General features: G+C 38.8%; 1 protein-coding gene and 1 long non-coding RNA gene across 3 annotated transcripts in view; one reads left to right on the plus strand and one right to left on the minus strand.

Annotated features, from left to right (window-relative positions):
• The window catches only part of DOCK4 (dedicator of cytokinesis 4), a 473,748-nt gene that overhangs the window by 84,114 nt on the left and 371,896 nt on the right, over positions 1-17,738 (minus strand). For both annotated transcript variants that reach the window (XM_023228190.3, XM_023228191.2), the window contains exons 27-30: positions 15,367-15,461; positions 4,178-4,253; positions 1,636-1,736; positions 1,156-1,214 (exon numbers count right to left, since the gene is read on the minus strand). In XM_023228190.3, coding sequence (XP_023083958.1) covers positions 1,156-1,214; positions 1,636-1,736; positions 4,178-4,253; positions 15,367-15,461 — 331 coding nt within the window. The remainder of the gene's footprint in view (positions 1-1,155; positions 1,215-1,635; positions 1,737-4,177; positions 4,254-15,366; positions 15,462-17,738) is intronic.
• LOC111553410 lies at positions 840-14,729 on the plus strand. Its single transcript, XR_002734942.1, has 2 exons — positions 840-948; positions 12,315-14,729. It is a non-coding gene; the product is annotated as an uncharacterized LOC111553410 (long non-coding RNA).

Below are 17,738 nucleotides of genomic sequence, written 5' to 3' on the forward strand. Positions count from 1 at the left end.
GTATTTTTATTAAAGACAGTGTTTCACCATGTTGGCCAGGCTAGTCTCAAACTCCTGACCTCAAGTGATCTGCCTGCTCCAGCCTCCCAAAGTGCTGGGATTACAGGCATGGGCCATTGCTCCCGGCTTCATTTTTTTTTTCTTTTTCCTGAAATCACCAGCAAGCATTGAACACTGGGCTTAATTATATATATCAAAGTCCCTCAAGTTGCTATGTATATTTGAGGAATAAACATACCCTATTAAAAAAAAATCACCCTGTAATGATTCAGCTCAAAAATCTATCTGTAACATGAGTGGAAGTAAAACAATAATGGTTCTATTTTCATTCAAGAAAATAAATCCTTCCATCTCCAAGCTGTGCTTGGATGAGCCCAAGAGAAAAGATACTTTCAGGTCATTACATGTTCAACTCAAATAGGTCAATCTCTTTAATAAAGAGAAGCATTAAGATGCAGTAATAGTAAATGAATACTAAAAACTTGCATAGTTAACATACCAAATGAAATAAGTTACAAATCTCTAGAAAGGGACCTTATGCCAATGAATTTTAAAACAATTTGTTTTCCAAATATTATTATTTTCTATGCAACCAGATCTGTGCCATCAATTTTCTGAGATAATATACTCTATCTGCTATGGCAGATTAACAAAATTGGATCCAACAGTTTCTTAGCAACTGCAGATGCTTTTAAAATCCTTTGGCTATATTCTTTATAATATAGGACAATGTTTTCAAGTTTTTAAGAGTAGTGACGTTCAAGTCAACGTTTCATGAAGTTTAACCTAAATTTATTATGATTCATAGCTTCAATTCAGAGTTCTAGAAATTTTGAGTTGTTACAGTTCCAAATTCTGAAAGGTTACCTCATTGCTGGAAATATGTGTAATGTTGGAGCAATGCTAGATTATAAAGTTTATCATTAATTAATAATGAAACACACAAAGGTAAGGTGACTTTTCTTAGAGACCAATTTAAAGAATTTGTTGTAACCTTATTCAGTGCCAAAGTGTCAATTACTTTCTATAGATGTTTATTAATTTAGACATTCGGTTTCAAATGGTGTCACTGGTAAATTGCTTTTCTTCATTTGTACACTTCAAGGTACAGCGAGGAACTGTACAGTAGATGTGGCTTCTCTTTTCCTCACTTACCCAGGTTTTGCCACATGCTGAAAATTTCACAACCCATTGTTACCCGCATGTCACCATACCTGAAATAGAACAAAAAACCAAACCTGATACAACACCTCCAGAACAAAGAAGTATTTGTGTGTCTTTAGGATACAATCTATCATTCTGAATTAAAAGGCAAGGAGTTTTTAATTAAAGATGTTTAATATACATGTCACGATGCCTCTAAGTCAAATCCTCATGTAAACCTTTTAGTAAAACAGATCTGTTTCATAATTTTTTGCATCTATAGACATTTTGAATCCTGAAAGAGCCAGGTCAAAACAAAGTGTAAACATGTTTGAAATATTAAAACGTCAAGAAAAGGCTGCTTTTTGACCCCCTGGTCACCGTTTCTTCACTGTGTGATTTCCAGTTATGGGCATTCTAATTTATGAATCATTTGAACTAAATATTCTTTAAGAGGCAACACTTCTCACCTGATTATACATTGATACTTACTTTTCTAACACCTTTTTCTTCTTGGAAGGTGTGAACATCTCCAACTGCAGACACAACTGGTTTATAAAAATGACTGCGAGATAAAAGTAGGAATCCCAGATCTAAAACAAGAACAAGATATTTCAATACTATGGTGTTACAAGCATATTGACAGGTGAAGTGACATAGTATTTTGGATTTGCTTCAAAAGTGGTTGAGGGTATAGTTGAAGTAAGACTGACCATGAGTTGATAACAGATGAAGCCGGATATGGGTACATCATGGGGGTTCATTATACTATTCTATTTGTACATATGCTTGAAATTTTCTAAAACAAAGAAGTAACTAAATAAATAAGTACTATTATTAGCTAGGTGTATATTGCGCCAAAGCTGTATTCCAGGTTTCATGAGCTTTTTGGTATATCCTAAAAGGTAGATGTGTGATTTCTCTTGTAATATGTCTGAGTATCTCCAAGAAGATGAGGTATAAGATGGATTTCTTTATTCCTGTGTGAGTTCATTTTTGGAACTCCTTTTAGCGTAGAACTTGTAAAAAATGCATACACTTCTTCAGATATGCTAATTGCTTTAAATTCAGACATTATATAAAAATTCCCTGCCCAGGCAAATCTTTTAAGTTTTCTTATACCAAAAAACAGAATCAGAAAGAGATCTGAATAAAGTTCCCCGAAATAAACTTAGCAAAAAAAAAGGACATAATGGAAGGAACACACTTCTCCACTGACACCATGTAAAATTAAAGACAAATAACAAACCAGGAGACGTATGACACAGAATCAGTATCTGTTATATATAAAGAGCTCTTACAAATAAAAAAGAATGTAATGAAACCTTAAGTAAAATAATGAATAACAGTCAAGAACAGGCCAGGTGCGGTGGCTCACGCCTGTAATCCCAGCACTTTGGGAGGCCAACGCAGGCGAATCACAAGGTCAGGAGCTCAAGACCAGCCTGGCCAATGTGGTGAAACCCCGCCTATACTAAAAATACAAAAAGTAGCCGGGCCTGGTGGTATGCTTCTGTAGTCCCAGCTACCCGATGGGTCGAGGCCAAAGAATTGCTTCAACCTTGGAGGCCGAGGCTGCAGTGAGCCAAGATTGTGCCACTGCACTCCAGCCTGGGTGACAGAGAGAGATTCTTTCTAAAACACACACACACACACACACACACACACAGTCAAGAACAATTCACAAAAATATGAAATTTGATCAGTAACTAGTAGCTAGTCAACAAGTAATAACTAATGAGAAATGTAAACTAAAGCAAACAGGATTTTTTCTTTATGTGTCAGAAAAAAAATCTCATCTAGTGTTGGTCTAGCTGCAGGAAAAGAGGCAATCAAAGGTAATTGGTACAACCTTTCACTCAACAATTCCACTAATAAAGATTTGTCTAAAGAAATAATTAAGGGCCGGGTGCGGTGGCTCATGCTTGTAATCCCAGCACTTTGGGAGGCTGAGGCAGGCAGATTACCTGAGGTCAGGAGTTCAAGGCCAGCCTGGCAAACATGGCAAAACCCCATCTCTACTAAAAATAAAAAAAAAAATTAGCCGGGCATAGTGGTGTGCGCCTGTAATCCCAGCTATTCTGGAGGCTGAGGCAAGAGAATCGCCTGAACCTGGGAGGTGGAGGTGGCACTGAGCCGGTATCGTGCCACTGCATTCCAGCCTGGGCAACGGAGCAGGATTCTGTCTCAAAAAACAAAAACACCAGAAACAAAAAAAGAACCAAAGAAATAATTAGGGATATATGCCAAGTTTTGTAAGAATGTACATAAAATGAGTAATTTATTAGAATGAAATATGAGATTTTGATATATTATAAGCTACGATGTAGACAAATATTATGTAACTATTAAAATTCCTTTTTTATTGTATTTGTGCTTTTTTGTATTTTCTTATTATCCAATAAGGAAATTTTATAAAAATGTTTAATATGAAATATGTAAGAACAGAGTAAGAACAAAGATGCCCAAAACAAAGAACCACCATTCAGGAAGAAAGCCAAGATAGGCACTGCTCATCTTTGCTGTTTATCATTTGCTCTTTGAAAAATAGTATATCAAGAATTTGTAGGCACCCAGGCATATCACATTATATCCTAGATACACAGAGGGTTCTGCCTTAAAGAACCTTACCAATGTTTCATTTTTTCTTTTCATTAATTCATTCTAAAATATGGGAAGACAGAGAGATAAGAAACTTATCTACTTTGTATATGTTTTCTTCATATAAACTCCATTTCTAAAAAGTAAAAAACACTATGTTCTAAGTCTCCTTTGTCATAAACAGGGATCATACAGAAAAGAGCAAGAATTAAAATGTATAGTAACAATAAAAAACTATCTCCTTTTAAGCGCTATGATTTCCCAGGTCGATAAGCATTATTACAGCCTTCATTTGTTCACAAATAAAATGAAAACTATTCTAATATTACTCACAGTTAAAACTAACATGGCCCAAGAGAATGTTAGGTAATTTCCTATAATACAATGTGATTCTTCTAGCCCAAGCAGGAGAGTCATCTAAATGAATACTTACCTTATAATCAAAGTTTTCATTTAAGAAGTTCTTACGAAGTGCATCTGAGAGGTACAGAACTGTTGTAATAATAACACTAGTGATAAAAAAAATGTCAAGGTGAAAACTTCGTATTAGTGAAAATCATTTAGTATACAAGAATAAAAAGCTACTAAGATAAAATAAAATCTTCAGTAAGCATCTGGAGCAATATTAAATAATTCATATTTGAAACAAAAAAGAGATGATGGGTCAAAAAAAGGGGAAGGAATCTATCACTGAAATCAGGTCCTTTGTAAACTGATACACAAAAGATCTATGAATTCATATGACGCAGACAGAAATATATTATTACCTTGATGTTTTGTAATGTTTTTTGTTAATTTCCAAACAAAACAAAATGATTTACTACAAACATAACATTCCATATTTTTCTGTTTTCGAGACAGGGTCTTGCTCTGTTGCCCAGGCTGGAGTGCAGTGGCATGATCACAGCTCACTGTAGCCTCGAACTCCTGGGCTCAAGTGATCCTCCCGCCTCAGCCTCCCAAGTAGCTGGGTCTACAGGTGCCTGCTGCTGTGTCCAGCCAAATGGTTTTTCAGTTTTTGTGAGACGGGGTCTCGCTGTGTCGACCAGGCTGGTCTTGAACTCCTGACCTCAAGCTATTCTCCTGTCTGGGCCTCCTCAAGTGCTAGGATTATAGGCAACATTCCATATTTGATTATCATAAAAGAAAGTCATGCTTTTTAAAATACAGAGGAAAAAATGGAGCTCAAAGACAAAATGGATAGAAAAAATAATAGAATACACTGAGTATTTATTAGCCTTCTCTCTGTTCTCCCCTGTTTAAGGTATTAGAGGGCATGGGAGAGCTATGGAAAGCAGATTCCCTCTTTAAGGGCAACAAGACTGCCACTAAAGAAACAATTATAGACTGTGAAATCGTCTATAACCCAGTACTAAGCTGTGCGAAACCGACAGAGTGCTACAGACATTCAGAGAAAGGGTCATCTCCAGGGCCGGAGAAATCAGGAAAAGCCTGACCAATACAGACACAGGTAGCTCAATGGGGAGATTTTAAAAAGAAGGATTTGGTGGTTAGTTCTAGAGCTCTGCAATTTGGTCAAAATCTGCTAATTTTTATAACCAGAAGATAAATATTTAAAGTTGAATATATTTCCAATTGGTTCACTTAATGTTTAATACAACATTATACTAAAGCAAGATAAGCCACTCCCTGAGCTGCTATAAACTGAGGACCAATATATAAATTGTTGATATTTAAAATTTTTTTGACCTTAGAATTCTAAGATGCATGTGCAATGAGTGTGTGATATGATAAAGCCTCAGTTCTCTTCATGGGATTTGGAATTGGAGGATGTATTTATGTCACCCTAGGTAAAATGAAAAAACAAAAGAAAACAAAATACATGATCAACTTCATACCTTGGCTATCTTGCTAATAAAGATTATATTTACTAATTAGAAAAACACAGACTTTCAAAGACAAATATTCGTTATTGTTATCTGCTGGGAAACTCACTATTATAGCTTTCTTGTGGGGTAGGGAAACATTAACAAGGGTAAGGGTAAGTTGATGGTTAAATGTGGAAGTTCAAGGTAACGAAAAGGAAACAAAACCACAATTTCATGGGAATCTGCTCTACCATGAACAGGCATTGTTACATGGGTGTGCATTTTATATATGTCATATGCACCTTTCAGTGAATCTTACTATTAAATTTAAGTATAAGAAAAACCTATGAGATTGAGAAGTCTTATGGTTTTTTCAGTCCCCTAAATGGCAGGTATCATCAGACAAAGTCATATCAAAGATAAACATCACCTGCAAATGATGGTATAATGTGCCAATTTCCCATAGACACTGGAAAAATCAATGATAACTGAAGACATCATTAATGTTCCAAAGTATTTTACTCAGGTTTTACTATATGAAACTGAAGCTGAATCATCAGAAAATAAAAGGCTATCAGGCAAGGAAGCTGTTCTTGCCTAGCATCTAGCAAGATCACTGGACTTCTAAGTGTAAAGAAGAAAAATCTGGGCCGGGCATGGTAGATCATGCCAGTAATCCCAGCACTTTGGGAGGCCGAGGTGGGCGGATCATGAGGTCAGGAGATCAAGACCATCCTGGCTAACACGATGAAACCTCGTCTCTACTAAAAATACAAAAAAAATTAGCTGGGCGTGATGGCAGGCACCTATAGTCACAGCTGAGGTTGAGGCAGAAGAACGGCGTGAACCTGGGAGGTGGAGCTTGCAGTGAGCTGAGATCGCGCCACTGCACTCAGCCCGGGCGACAAAGCGAGACTCCGTCTCAAAAAAAAAAAAAAAAAGAAAGAAAAGAAAAATCTGTATCCTTAACATACGGTTATAAGCACAAACTTTCTGCTTTGATGTTCAACGGAGAAATATACACAGTCCCACTACACCTGAGGTTTACATTAAAAATCACCTTGTGGCCCACAGTTTCAGCTTAGACTGATGTTCGGACACAATACCTCTGGTGTTAGTGAAACATGACATATCTGGAATTTGGACTGTCAGGCCAAATGTCACAGAAAGGAGTTAACAAACTCAACCTTCCAAGGGAGAGAGGTTATTCCATCCATGGCAAAGATTACCAAATTGTTATTTACATGGTGGATCCCAAACACACAAAAAATATTTGTGGCTTTTTGAGGTACACTTGCTGGTAAACAACATGGAACCTCGTGGCCTTACTATGGAACAGTGGCTCCCAACCTGCCCTGGGCCCTAGAATCACCTGGGAGCTTTTAAAATACGATGTCTGGGTCACATTGTCAGAGACTTCTGATTGGTCTGGGCTACAATCAGAATATCAAGATTGTCAAAATTCCCAAGTGATTCTTATGGTCCAGAGCTGAGAACCACTGCTTTACCTTAGAGCAGTGCTTCTCAAACTTTAACAGGTACCTGGTGATCTAGTTAAAGTGCAGATGATCCAGCAACCCTGGAGTGGGACTGGAGATTTTGCATTTCTAACAAGTTCCAGCGGATGCTAATGCTGTTGGTTTGCAGCCACTCAATGAAGAGCAAGGCTCTGGAGTGGCTGGAGTCAGAAATATTCCCACAAATTTTGCTTCAGCATTCTCCTGACTTCTGGAATGTTAGCACGGTTCATATGGGGCCTGCAGTTCTTATTTCTAGATTGAACACCTCACCCTCTTATCAGGGCTGCCTTACCATTAGGCAGAAAGAGGCACAGGGCATAGGGCCTGTGAGCCTTTCAGGGACTTTCGAAAACATTGAGACCTGAAAGAATGTTATGCAACCAAATTGAAACTGCAAAATAAAAAGTAAAAATAATGAATAATTACATGTCCACAGAAAGGGACACGATGACTTTCATTAATTGTCCAATATTTATGCAATTTTAAAATTACAGATTTTATAATTTTACAATTGCTAAATATAGTATACATAAATGCTGAGAAATCACAGCCAATCAAAATTAAATTATTTTACTTGATAAGCCAATAATTAAGAAGCAAATATAAAAAATACTTATAATTTTTTCTTCAGCAAAATTGTAGCCAATGTGGCATGTGGGTCTACTCAGTGTTTGATAGGATGAGGAGTAGGGCCTCCAAAAATATGACTGCTCAGGGCTAGAAAGATCTTAAAATGACTGTTCAAAGGCTTTTCTTTCCTACCTATAACATTCAGCCCAAGCCACCAAGGCAGTTCCCAGAGCTTTCTACGGTAACTCATCACTGAGACCATTTCCTAACACACAGGTCCCTAAGCCAGCCAGAGGCATTTATACATTATTGCTCTTTCATTTTAGTGGATACCTGTGGTGTTTATGGACCATTCTTTACCTGTTTCAATTTATCCAAAACCATGTGGCTTCTCTGGTTTCATTCTTTCACTCATGACTCAGTGTTTGAACATGGGGATATTGCAAATCTCAGTGTTCCAACTCAATAGTCAAAAAAGATTTTCAATCTGCTACCACAAATGGCCAAATTACTGGTTTATTCTTTATTTACCTTCCTTCCTTCCCCTCTCCCTCCCCTCCCCTCCCCTCCTTTCTCTCTTTCTCTCTCTCTTCTCCTTCTTTCTGAGTCTCTCCCTCACCCAGGCTGGAATGCAGTGCACTCCAGTGAGTGCACTCCAGTGAGTGCACTCCATTGAGCAGGTTGCTCACTGCAACCTCTGCCTCCCACATTCAAGCGATTCTCTTGTCTCAGCATCCCAAGTAGCTGGGATTACAGGTGCCCACCACTGCACCAGGCTAATTTTTGTATTTTTAGTTGAGATGGGGTTTTGCCATGTTAGTCAGTCTGGTCTCGAACTCCTGACCTCAAGTGATCTGCCCTCCTCGGCCCCACTGTGCGTGGCCCAAATTACCGATTACTGCCACAGCAAGGCATGCACTAGGATCATTTTTGACAATCATAATCTACAGGCACAGCATGATAAAACTTACGTCTAAAAGAGAAACTGGTGTACAGGAAATCAAAGTTATTGCTTTATGGTTTTACAGTTGCCATCTCATTTTGGGCTTAAGAAATAACTTCAAGCAACCCTATTTCTCCCTCTCACTCTCACCCAGGAAAGCTTATCTCCCATAATTTCTTTTTAATTACTCCAATTTGATAATCTGCTCAAACACAAGCCCAAAAATCATACATGGACTGAGAGAAATACCTTTGTGGATAATCTGGGTCTCGACAATATTGATGTGTATATAATGAAAAACTAAGGACATCTGAACCTGGAGTCCAACAATTTCCCTACAACCTGGTGGATTAATTGGGGCAGCGAAAAATCAACACAAAGATATTTAGGGGAGATGAAATTCCTGGATAACCAATGTGGGAATGCATCCAAACTAGTGGTTCTCAAACTTCAGCATGCATGAGAATCACCCAAAGGATGCTTAAGACTTCAGGGTCTTACCACTACCTATGGCTTGGGAGGTTTGCAACCAGGCCCAATCAGGTGATTCTGATGCATGTGGTCATCCTTCTTATTTTGAGGACTGGTGTTACACATGGAAGAGAAGACAAGGAAGGGCTGGGACTTAGAGAGCAATGGCATCTGGGAATTTGGCCTTGTTTGCCACGGCATCCACAGTGGCAGAGACTAGTAAGTGTGTGTTAAATGACTGTGGCCTTAACGATTACATTTGAGTCTATGCTTTGTTATACTTGTTTGCCATATTAGATGACTCTAAAATGTGAAGTTTATACAACTTTTGTTTTATTTTTAAGCTATTTTGAACAGACTGAAATTAGACAGGGGCAAAGCTGATCTAAGTGGAGGGCACAGAATCAGCTAAAGCAGGGAAGCAGAGAAAGGAGTGATTTTGTTTTCAGTCAATGGGGCATGCAGTGTGGATGAAGCAAAAGGAATGGAAAAGGATTTACATGGAGTGACTCTGAAAACTCTTTTTACCAGCACTTCACTGGGCAGTACTGGTAGAAAACCACTCATATGGCCAACAGCCTCTGTTTTGACCTTTTAGGCTTAAACCCTAAGAAAGCCTTTCCTTCATGCATTCATTCTCTCTACCAACTCCTCACAACTCACCTGGAGGAGATGGATTGTGCAAGCAATTTTTTTGTCATTATTTGCTATAACTATTCAAGTTTGGCACATTCAGCATAGTAATATATAGTTTTGATAAAAAATAAATATCTAGCCAGGCGCGGTGGCTCAAGCCTGTAATCCCAGCACTTTGGGAGGCCGAGACGGGTGGATCACGAGGTCAGGAGATCGAGACCATCCTGGCCTACACGGTGAAACCCCGTCTCTACTAAAAAATACAAAAAAAAAACTAGCCGGGCGAGATGGCGGGCGCCTGTAGTCCCAGCTACTCGGGAGGCTGAGGCAGGAGAATGGCGTAAACCCGGGAGGCGGAGCTTGCAGTGAGCCGAGATTGCGCCACTGCACTCCAGCCTGGGCGACAGAGCGAGACTCCGTCTCAAAAAAAATAAAAATAAATAAATAAATAAATAAATAAATATCTATTCTCTCCCTGAACAGTAAAAGCCTTTAAGGATAACTACATTTAATTAAACAAGCCAAAGACAAAACAATAGTAGCTGTGTCAATGGATGCTCAGCAGATTAGCTACTCTACCACTCAACTTTTCAGGGTCAGTAGGGCATATTCCGCCTTCCTTCCTGTTACTATGGATAAACTGTCAATGCTCCTAGCTTTCTTCATGTGCACTAGATCAATGCTGCTCTAAGTGTAGGAAGCTTCCTTCCTTGAGAAAATCTTACCACAAAAAACAATGTCAGTTTAATTATACTGCATGCTTACACTGATGATTTATTTTTATGTGCAAGCTTGTCATGGACAGGTAGCAGATAGTTCTTGGGCAGGCATACGTAGCAACCTTACATGCAATCCCATCCCTGCTTGCCCAAGGACATTGCTCTTTTAATTATCCCTGTTTTCTTTAGCACCAATATTTCTGTCTTTTACTAACAGGGCCATTCCTATTAGTAAATCAACATGCTGTAATATCCCATATTCTAAAAAGAATCCCAGTCCTAGTATCTCCTTCCAGATACAGCCCTGTTTCTCTGCTCCCTTTGATAGCAAAACTCTTCCTGTAATTGCTGTTTTAGTTTCTCAATTCCTATTCACTCTTGAATTCACTCTAATCAGGTTTTCCTTTTTACCGCTCCACTGAAACAACACTTGTCATGGCCACCACTATCCACCGCACTTCCAAATCTCGGGACAAGTTGTCTGTCCACATCACCACCAACCTCCCAGCAGCTCTAGATACTGCTTCCTTCTTGAAATGCTTTCTTCACGGGACACTATACTTCGCTGGTTCTCATCTTACATCACAGGCTGTTCTTTTTCAGTCTCCTTCACTGGATACCTCTCCACTTCCCGACTTTTAAAATGTTGGCATGCCCCAGGACTCAGTACTGTCTCTCTCTTTTCAGTCTGTACTTTCTTCCTCAGTGCTCTTGTTCAGTTCCAAGGCTTCAAATCCTGACCATATGCTGAGGAGCCCAAACATACATGTCCAGCCCCAACGTCATCCCTGAGCTCCATGCAAGCATGTGTAGCTTTCCCTTCTACATTTCCACTTGGAAATCTAATATACCTCAAACTTACGTTCAACATGGAATTCCTCAATTCTCTCATCCTCAATGCTACTCCTCTCTCCATTTTATCCACCTAGGTGAATGGCATCACAATTCATCCTTTTGCTTAGGCCAAGCATCTAAGGAACATCTTCCATTACTTTTCTTTTCTCCCACCCACACCCAGTCACTTGCAAGTCTTATCATCCTTATTTCCCAAACCAATCTTCTTACTACCTTCATTGCTATCTGCCTGTCCAAGCCATCATCAACATCTCTTACCTGGCTGGCTGCAGTAAGCTCCTAACTGGTTCTCCCTGGTTTCTCTTTGGTCTCTCTACATACCAATATCTGGGCTCTGTCTTCCTCCACCAACCTCATCTTTACTGGTTCCTTCCCTCCCCACATTTCAGCCACACTAACAGTCTTTCAGTTCCTTGAGTGTGCCACATTTACTCTGACCACAGGGCCTTTGTAGATGATATTCCTACTGATAGAATCATTCTTCCTTTGCTGTTTGTTACCCCCTGCTTAGCTTTCAGTTCAAGCCTCACTCCTTCATGAAAGACCCCTCCTGTACTAGTCCAGAACAATGTTCATTTCATAACACCCTCATAGACCTGTGCTCTTTGTCTTTATAGTACTTATTTTAACCATTAGGCACTGGAGAATACTGGCTGAATAAATGGGTCAGTAAATGAATGGACAATCTCTCTAAGAAACTTTGATTTAACAAATCCCTTTTTGGCTATGTAGATCTCATTTGAAACCCAAGTTGGTTAATGTATGATATGTTTGAGGCCAATATGCACATAAGATAACCAAAATAAAGGCCTGAAATTTCAACTGAAGATCGAGAGAGTTTTTCCTTTCCTCAGTAAGCAAGTATGTTACAAGATTTTTCTTCTTGAAAATATGTATAAAGCTGTGACTTTATTTTTGTACTTTATTTCACAATGTGTATGGGAAGGGGGTGGAGAGAAGCTTGTTTCAAAGTGTCCTGTATTTTTGGTACTTAATTTTAATCTTCCTTATGTTTCTTCTTTATTAGCTTGAGCAGTTGTTCTCATCAGAAACATCTACCAAGAACTTACAGGGGGTCATGAGATAGCTCCGCAGCAAACAAGAAAGAGAAGAAATGCTTCTTGCCCTTGCAGAATTGTGAGTGGGCACACTTGCTATGTTATACAATATTAGGCATGCAGGTAGAAAAAAATAAAGAACCATACAAATCACCAGGTGTCTGGTCACAAACTCTGGCAGAGCTTCACACGAAGCAGGCAAGCTACAAGATTTGGAACAACACAGCTTATAGATGAAAGTTAAAGGCATTTAATTTACTTGAAAACACAGGAAGAAAAGACCAACACAAAAAAGAACATTCATTTTGAGGGATGAGCAATTCAATTGAGTTCAAGGGTAGGGCAATGGTGACTTCTCAGCCATCTGCTATCAATTTGACATGCATTAAGCACACGACTGGGTTAATAAAAGTGGAAGTTTGGGTTAAAATGCCACGTTGAGAGGCCCTGAACAAATGTTTTGTCTAAGAAAACTGAAACTATGGAAGAAAAGGTGGTCAACTTCAGAGACGTAGATGTAACTCTTGCAACATGCTTCAACATGGTTTAGCCAAGCGGAAACCTTTTCTTCCTAGTGTATGCTCTTTAACATATTTAAGATGTCCTTAACATCTTTCAGAAATCTAGTTTTCTACCAATACTATATGGGTTAATATTCTTCACAAAGCATAAATAGTAGAGGGCTAATTTCTGGACTATGCTGCATTTATGAAGCAAAGCAAACCTCATCTGCTTTCATGACTTGAATGGAGGAGAATGGTTAGACTATTAAAAGAGGAGAGCAGAGGAAAGAAGAGGCAAGAGCAAGAACGTGCAGCAGACTGGCTGCTCCAACTTGGCAGTGGTCTCTCTAGACACTGGAGTGTCTAGAATTCTGTCCATGAATGAGGCTGGACTCGCAGCCACCAGCCATTGCCAGTGGAGAGGCAGCACCATACTCCTACCAGCACTCACATGGGTGGCAATGGAATGAAGTCACTACATTTAGCAAAGAGTGACGGCACATTTATTGGGTTTGCTATGGGAATAATCTTCTGTTTAAATGTATTACACAGAGCTCACCTCTAACAAAATCATCTTCCTATTTGGTTAACACTGTAAATGAAAATTCTGAACACTGTGTGTTTACTCAAAAGCAGAATCTATACTTCTCAGACTGCTATCCACTTGTGTGACCATAAGGTCTTCAAAATTGGAGTAAAGATGGAGCAGACAGAGGCAGTATTTAATATCAAAAAGCCACACGGTTGTCACAATTTTAGGCAAGCTTAAGCAGAAATTGTATATGTAAGGAATAAAATGTCAATGTTACTTTCAGTTTGAATTTCTACCACTGAAATTTTAATTCAATCCAAAATATTCCTCTGCACATGAGTCAGGCAGAATGACCAAATGTTGATGCTGCATGATGATGATGTCCATAGCCTGGACCTCTTCCCATCTGGCTCCTTGGATTACCTCACAGCCCTTTCCAGGTACCCAGAATGCTTGCTCTTTGGTTATAAGGCCAGATGCATGAGCAAAAACTCCCACCTAAATCTGTAGCATGGGGACATCCAAATGAATAGATAGTTGACTCTACTCACAGATATCAAATTAAATATGTTAAATTCTAAAGAGAGCTATTTCAACAGTCTCAATTAGTCTTCAAAATGGAAAAGCTGCTTCTGTACTTATGTAAAATATAATATGCTATGTTATACTATTTGTTACTTCACAAAGTTTTTAACACATCATTCCAACACCTCCAAGTCTAAAAATGTATACTGCAGCAGAAGCCATATTGAGCATATATATAATCAAAATCGAATCCTATATTCCTGCAGCTCTCACCACCATCAAAGCTTGCCATCTGGAGAAAACACAGGGCGACCGTGGCCTATGGATAGATGCTTAGAGAATCCAACCTTCATCCTGAGCATGAGGGTGTTGGCGTTCGGAAAAGAGGAAGAAGGGGAAGCAGGCAAATGTGGGCTTGAAGAGTGAGAATGAGAATGCTAATGAAATAGGGTAAATAACAAGCTTGGAAGTGAAGACCAGGCCAGTTTCCTAGAGCACTTTTCCATTCTGTATCCTGAGACTATGGAGACAGGAAGTGGAGAGAGCAGATAAATCCATGACACCATACTCTCCGGGATCAGTTCCTGCCATTCCGACTGCCCTAATATCCTTTCCTGGCTCCTCTCTCTTCTAGTATTGCTCTCAGATCATGCTGGATATGCTTAATATAAACTGAATTTATCATCTTCTAGAGATTCTGATATCAACTTTATGTCAATAACCTCCCAAATGCCTATGTTTTGTTCTGAAGTTTCCTCTGGGCAATATTTTCAGCTGTTTATTGGCCATACCACTTGGATGAATAAAAAGAACTTCAATCTCCATGTGTCCACCTCAAGGGTCATGTCTTATTCCCAGTGTGGAGCAAACGGCAGATGCTTAATGTATGTATTTTGTTAATACATGAATTAATGAATTAATTAATAATGAATTAAGAAAGATCAGAAATGTTTCAAATTTCTAGTAACAGAGAATTGGTTAAATAAACTATGGTATGGCCATTCAGTGGAATATTATTCAGCTGTAAAGGAAAATACATAAAAGAATGAAAGGCTTTCTATCTATTAATTCGGAAAGGTTGCCAGGATTTCTAAGAGTGTTATACAGAACAGTGTGTATATTACATTACCTGCTGGTCTCTGTATAAAGGAACACTAGGAGGACATGTAAAAAACAAATACAAGTGGTTATACAGCCTAGGGGTAGAGGGTCAATGGGAACAGAACTTCTCAATGCATATGCTATTATGTTGTTTGATTTTTGAATGATGGTAATCTATATAAAGGAAACAGTAGTTCAAGACAAGTGGTAATATTTTTTTAAAAGGTTTAATTCAGAGGCAAAAACAAAAAAACAAAAAAACCACCACTTCACATTTGAGATCAAATGAAAAAGATTATTTTGTACTCTCTTCTTCCTCTATACATTGAGCTGCAATTATCATCAACTTAAATGCCTTACTTGTTAGCAACCAAGCGCATAACAGTCCAGTCCTTTGGAAACATCTCTGGGCGTATCAATATTCGGAACACAGTAAATATCTGCAGCAGGAAATCCTTGGATAAGGAGAAAATAGATCATTTTATTGGTTTATTGTAACTGTCAACATACATATGCACATACACAGGCAGTACTGTTGTACTGTTACCATTTCCAAAGCAATTATAGAGAAGGGAGCCATAGTTTAATAGTTTGCCCAAGGGAAGGAGTCATAAACCTTCCCATTCTCAGCACTCAAACCCACCCAAATGTTTTCTTTTCTTCCTTGGGCACAGTGAAAATGAGTTTTTATTTCTCTCCACAAGTTCTAACAATTTAGGGTTTTGAAAATAAAGTGGAAAACTTGTAACAGAAGATTAACACGGAAATACATTCCCTTTCTTCCATTATACTGTCTTAAACATCAGAACTTTTCAATGCAGAAGAACAGTGTCCTGGCTCAGCTCCTGCAGGAGTCCTGGCTCAGCTCTGCTTTCCTTTAAGTGGGTGTCAAAATTTAGAAAGTTATGCTTATCAAAAAGCATGTCAAATAAAAACCTATTTTTCTTACAGGGCATTCTGGAGATGCAGTATTAATGGAATGTATGCAGGTTTATAGAATTTGAGTGAATTTTCCAGAGTGTGCTATGCAGAATACATTCAAATGAGGATATGTGCTAAGTCAAGCCCAGTGAGGAGTGCTTAGTAGTTATGAGATTATCAATATATTCCTCAGAAAGATGCCATGCCAGATGGTAGTAGTATTTACTGAGGTGTTATCTTTAAATTGATCACCTGGCCGGGTGCGGTGGCTCAAGCCTGTAATCCCAGCACTTTGGGAGGCCGAGACGGGTGGATCACGAGGTCAGGAGATCGAGACCATCCTGGCTAACACGGTGAAACCCCATCTCTACTAAAAAATACAAAAAAAACTAGCAGGGCAAGGTGGCAGGCGCCTGTAGTCCCAGCTACTCGGGAGGCTGAGGCAGGAGAATGGCGTGAACCTGGGAGGCGGAGCTTGCAGTGAGCTGAGATCCGGCCACTGCACTCCAGCCTGGGCGACAGACCAAGACTCCGCTCAAAAAAAAAAATAATAACATAAAATAAAATAAATTGATCACCTGAAAACACTCTTGACAAGAAGCTATCATCAAACATGGAAATATTACTTCCTTAAACATTACAAGAAATAGGGTCAAATGCGCTATAGCACATGATACTTAAAGTGGAATCAAGGAGATAACGTACCACACACAATGAATGAAATGAGCTTTCCCTACTCAAAAAGGGATTAGCTCGATCTAGCTTTGATTTAGATTTATTAACTAGAAAACTTAAAGAGCTTTTTGTAACCTAAGTGATTCTAGGAAACTACATTTCTCTAACAATCTGATTGAAGGTAACGATATGGTGTTGCTTCAAAAATAAAGAGCAACCCCAAACACCAGAGTTTTATTTATCAAATACAATGACAATTAAGTTAACATGTAAGCTGTTTGAATGTAAGATTATGGTTGTCACTCATGTCAACAGAAGACAGAAAAAATCTAAAAACTAAAACCCATGTGGTAGCTTTATTTTCTTTTTATATACGCTAACAACTTCAATCAAGCCCATAAATATTTTGACAACAACTTATTTTAGCTTCTTTGGCATCAACACACATATGTTGATATGTAGTATGCGCCATGTGGAAGCATGCCCACTAGGTCACCCATCTTTAAATGGCTAGACAGATCCGGTCCATGTCTCCAGAATCACTGGAAGCAGAGTTTCCCAAATGTACTTCACTGTAGGTCAGATAATTTTGGGCAACACTTCACATTCTAGCTCTCTCTTGGGAGAGTAAGTCATTAGCTTACTAAAACTGTGAGAAGCCCTTTCTAATGCATTTCTGAAACTTACTTTAATGGTTTCTCGGTTGATTCTTTTGAGTTACTTAGACACACACACACATATGTGTGTGTGTGTGTGTGTATTATACATAATCCCTGCAAAAATGGCTTGTGCATTTATCTTTGAAAGAGTTATACCTCACTTCAGTTTCCTATCTTGGTGCGTTTGCTTAGATAGATATGAAAGTCATTCAAGTGGAGATTCTTTGGCTTTATGGTCAACAACTAGTTAGGAATAGTATAAATAAATTATAAAATGCTGAAGTTTTACCTTCTTGCCTCAAAAGTTGTAACAGAATTGGAAACTGGAGGCAGCACTCTTAGTGGTAGTGGTGGTGTGTATGTATGTGTGTATGTGGTATGTGGGGTGGGGGACTGTGCTGTCAGTTGCAAGCAGGAAAAATACTGGCTGAAAAGATTGGCTATAGGAGGCAAAACATCTATCTTACCAGCTAGCAA

The sequence above is a fragment of the Piliocolobus tephrosceles genome, chromosome 8 (assembly GCF_002776525.5).
Source record: "Piliocolobus tephrosceles isolate RC106 chromosome 8, ASM277652v3, whole genome shotgun sequence".
In the NCBI taxonomy this organism is placed as follows: domain Eukaryota; kingdom Metazoa; phylum Chordata; class Mammalia; order Primates; family Cercopithecidae; genus Piliocolobus; species Piliocolobus tephrosceles.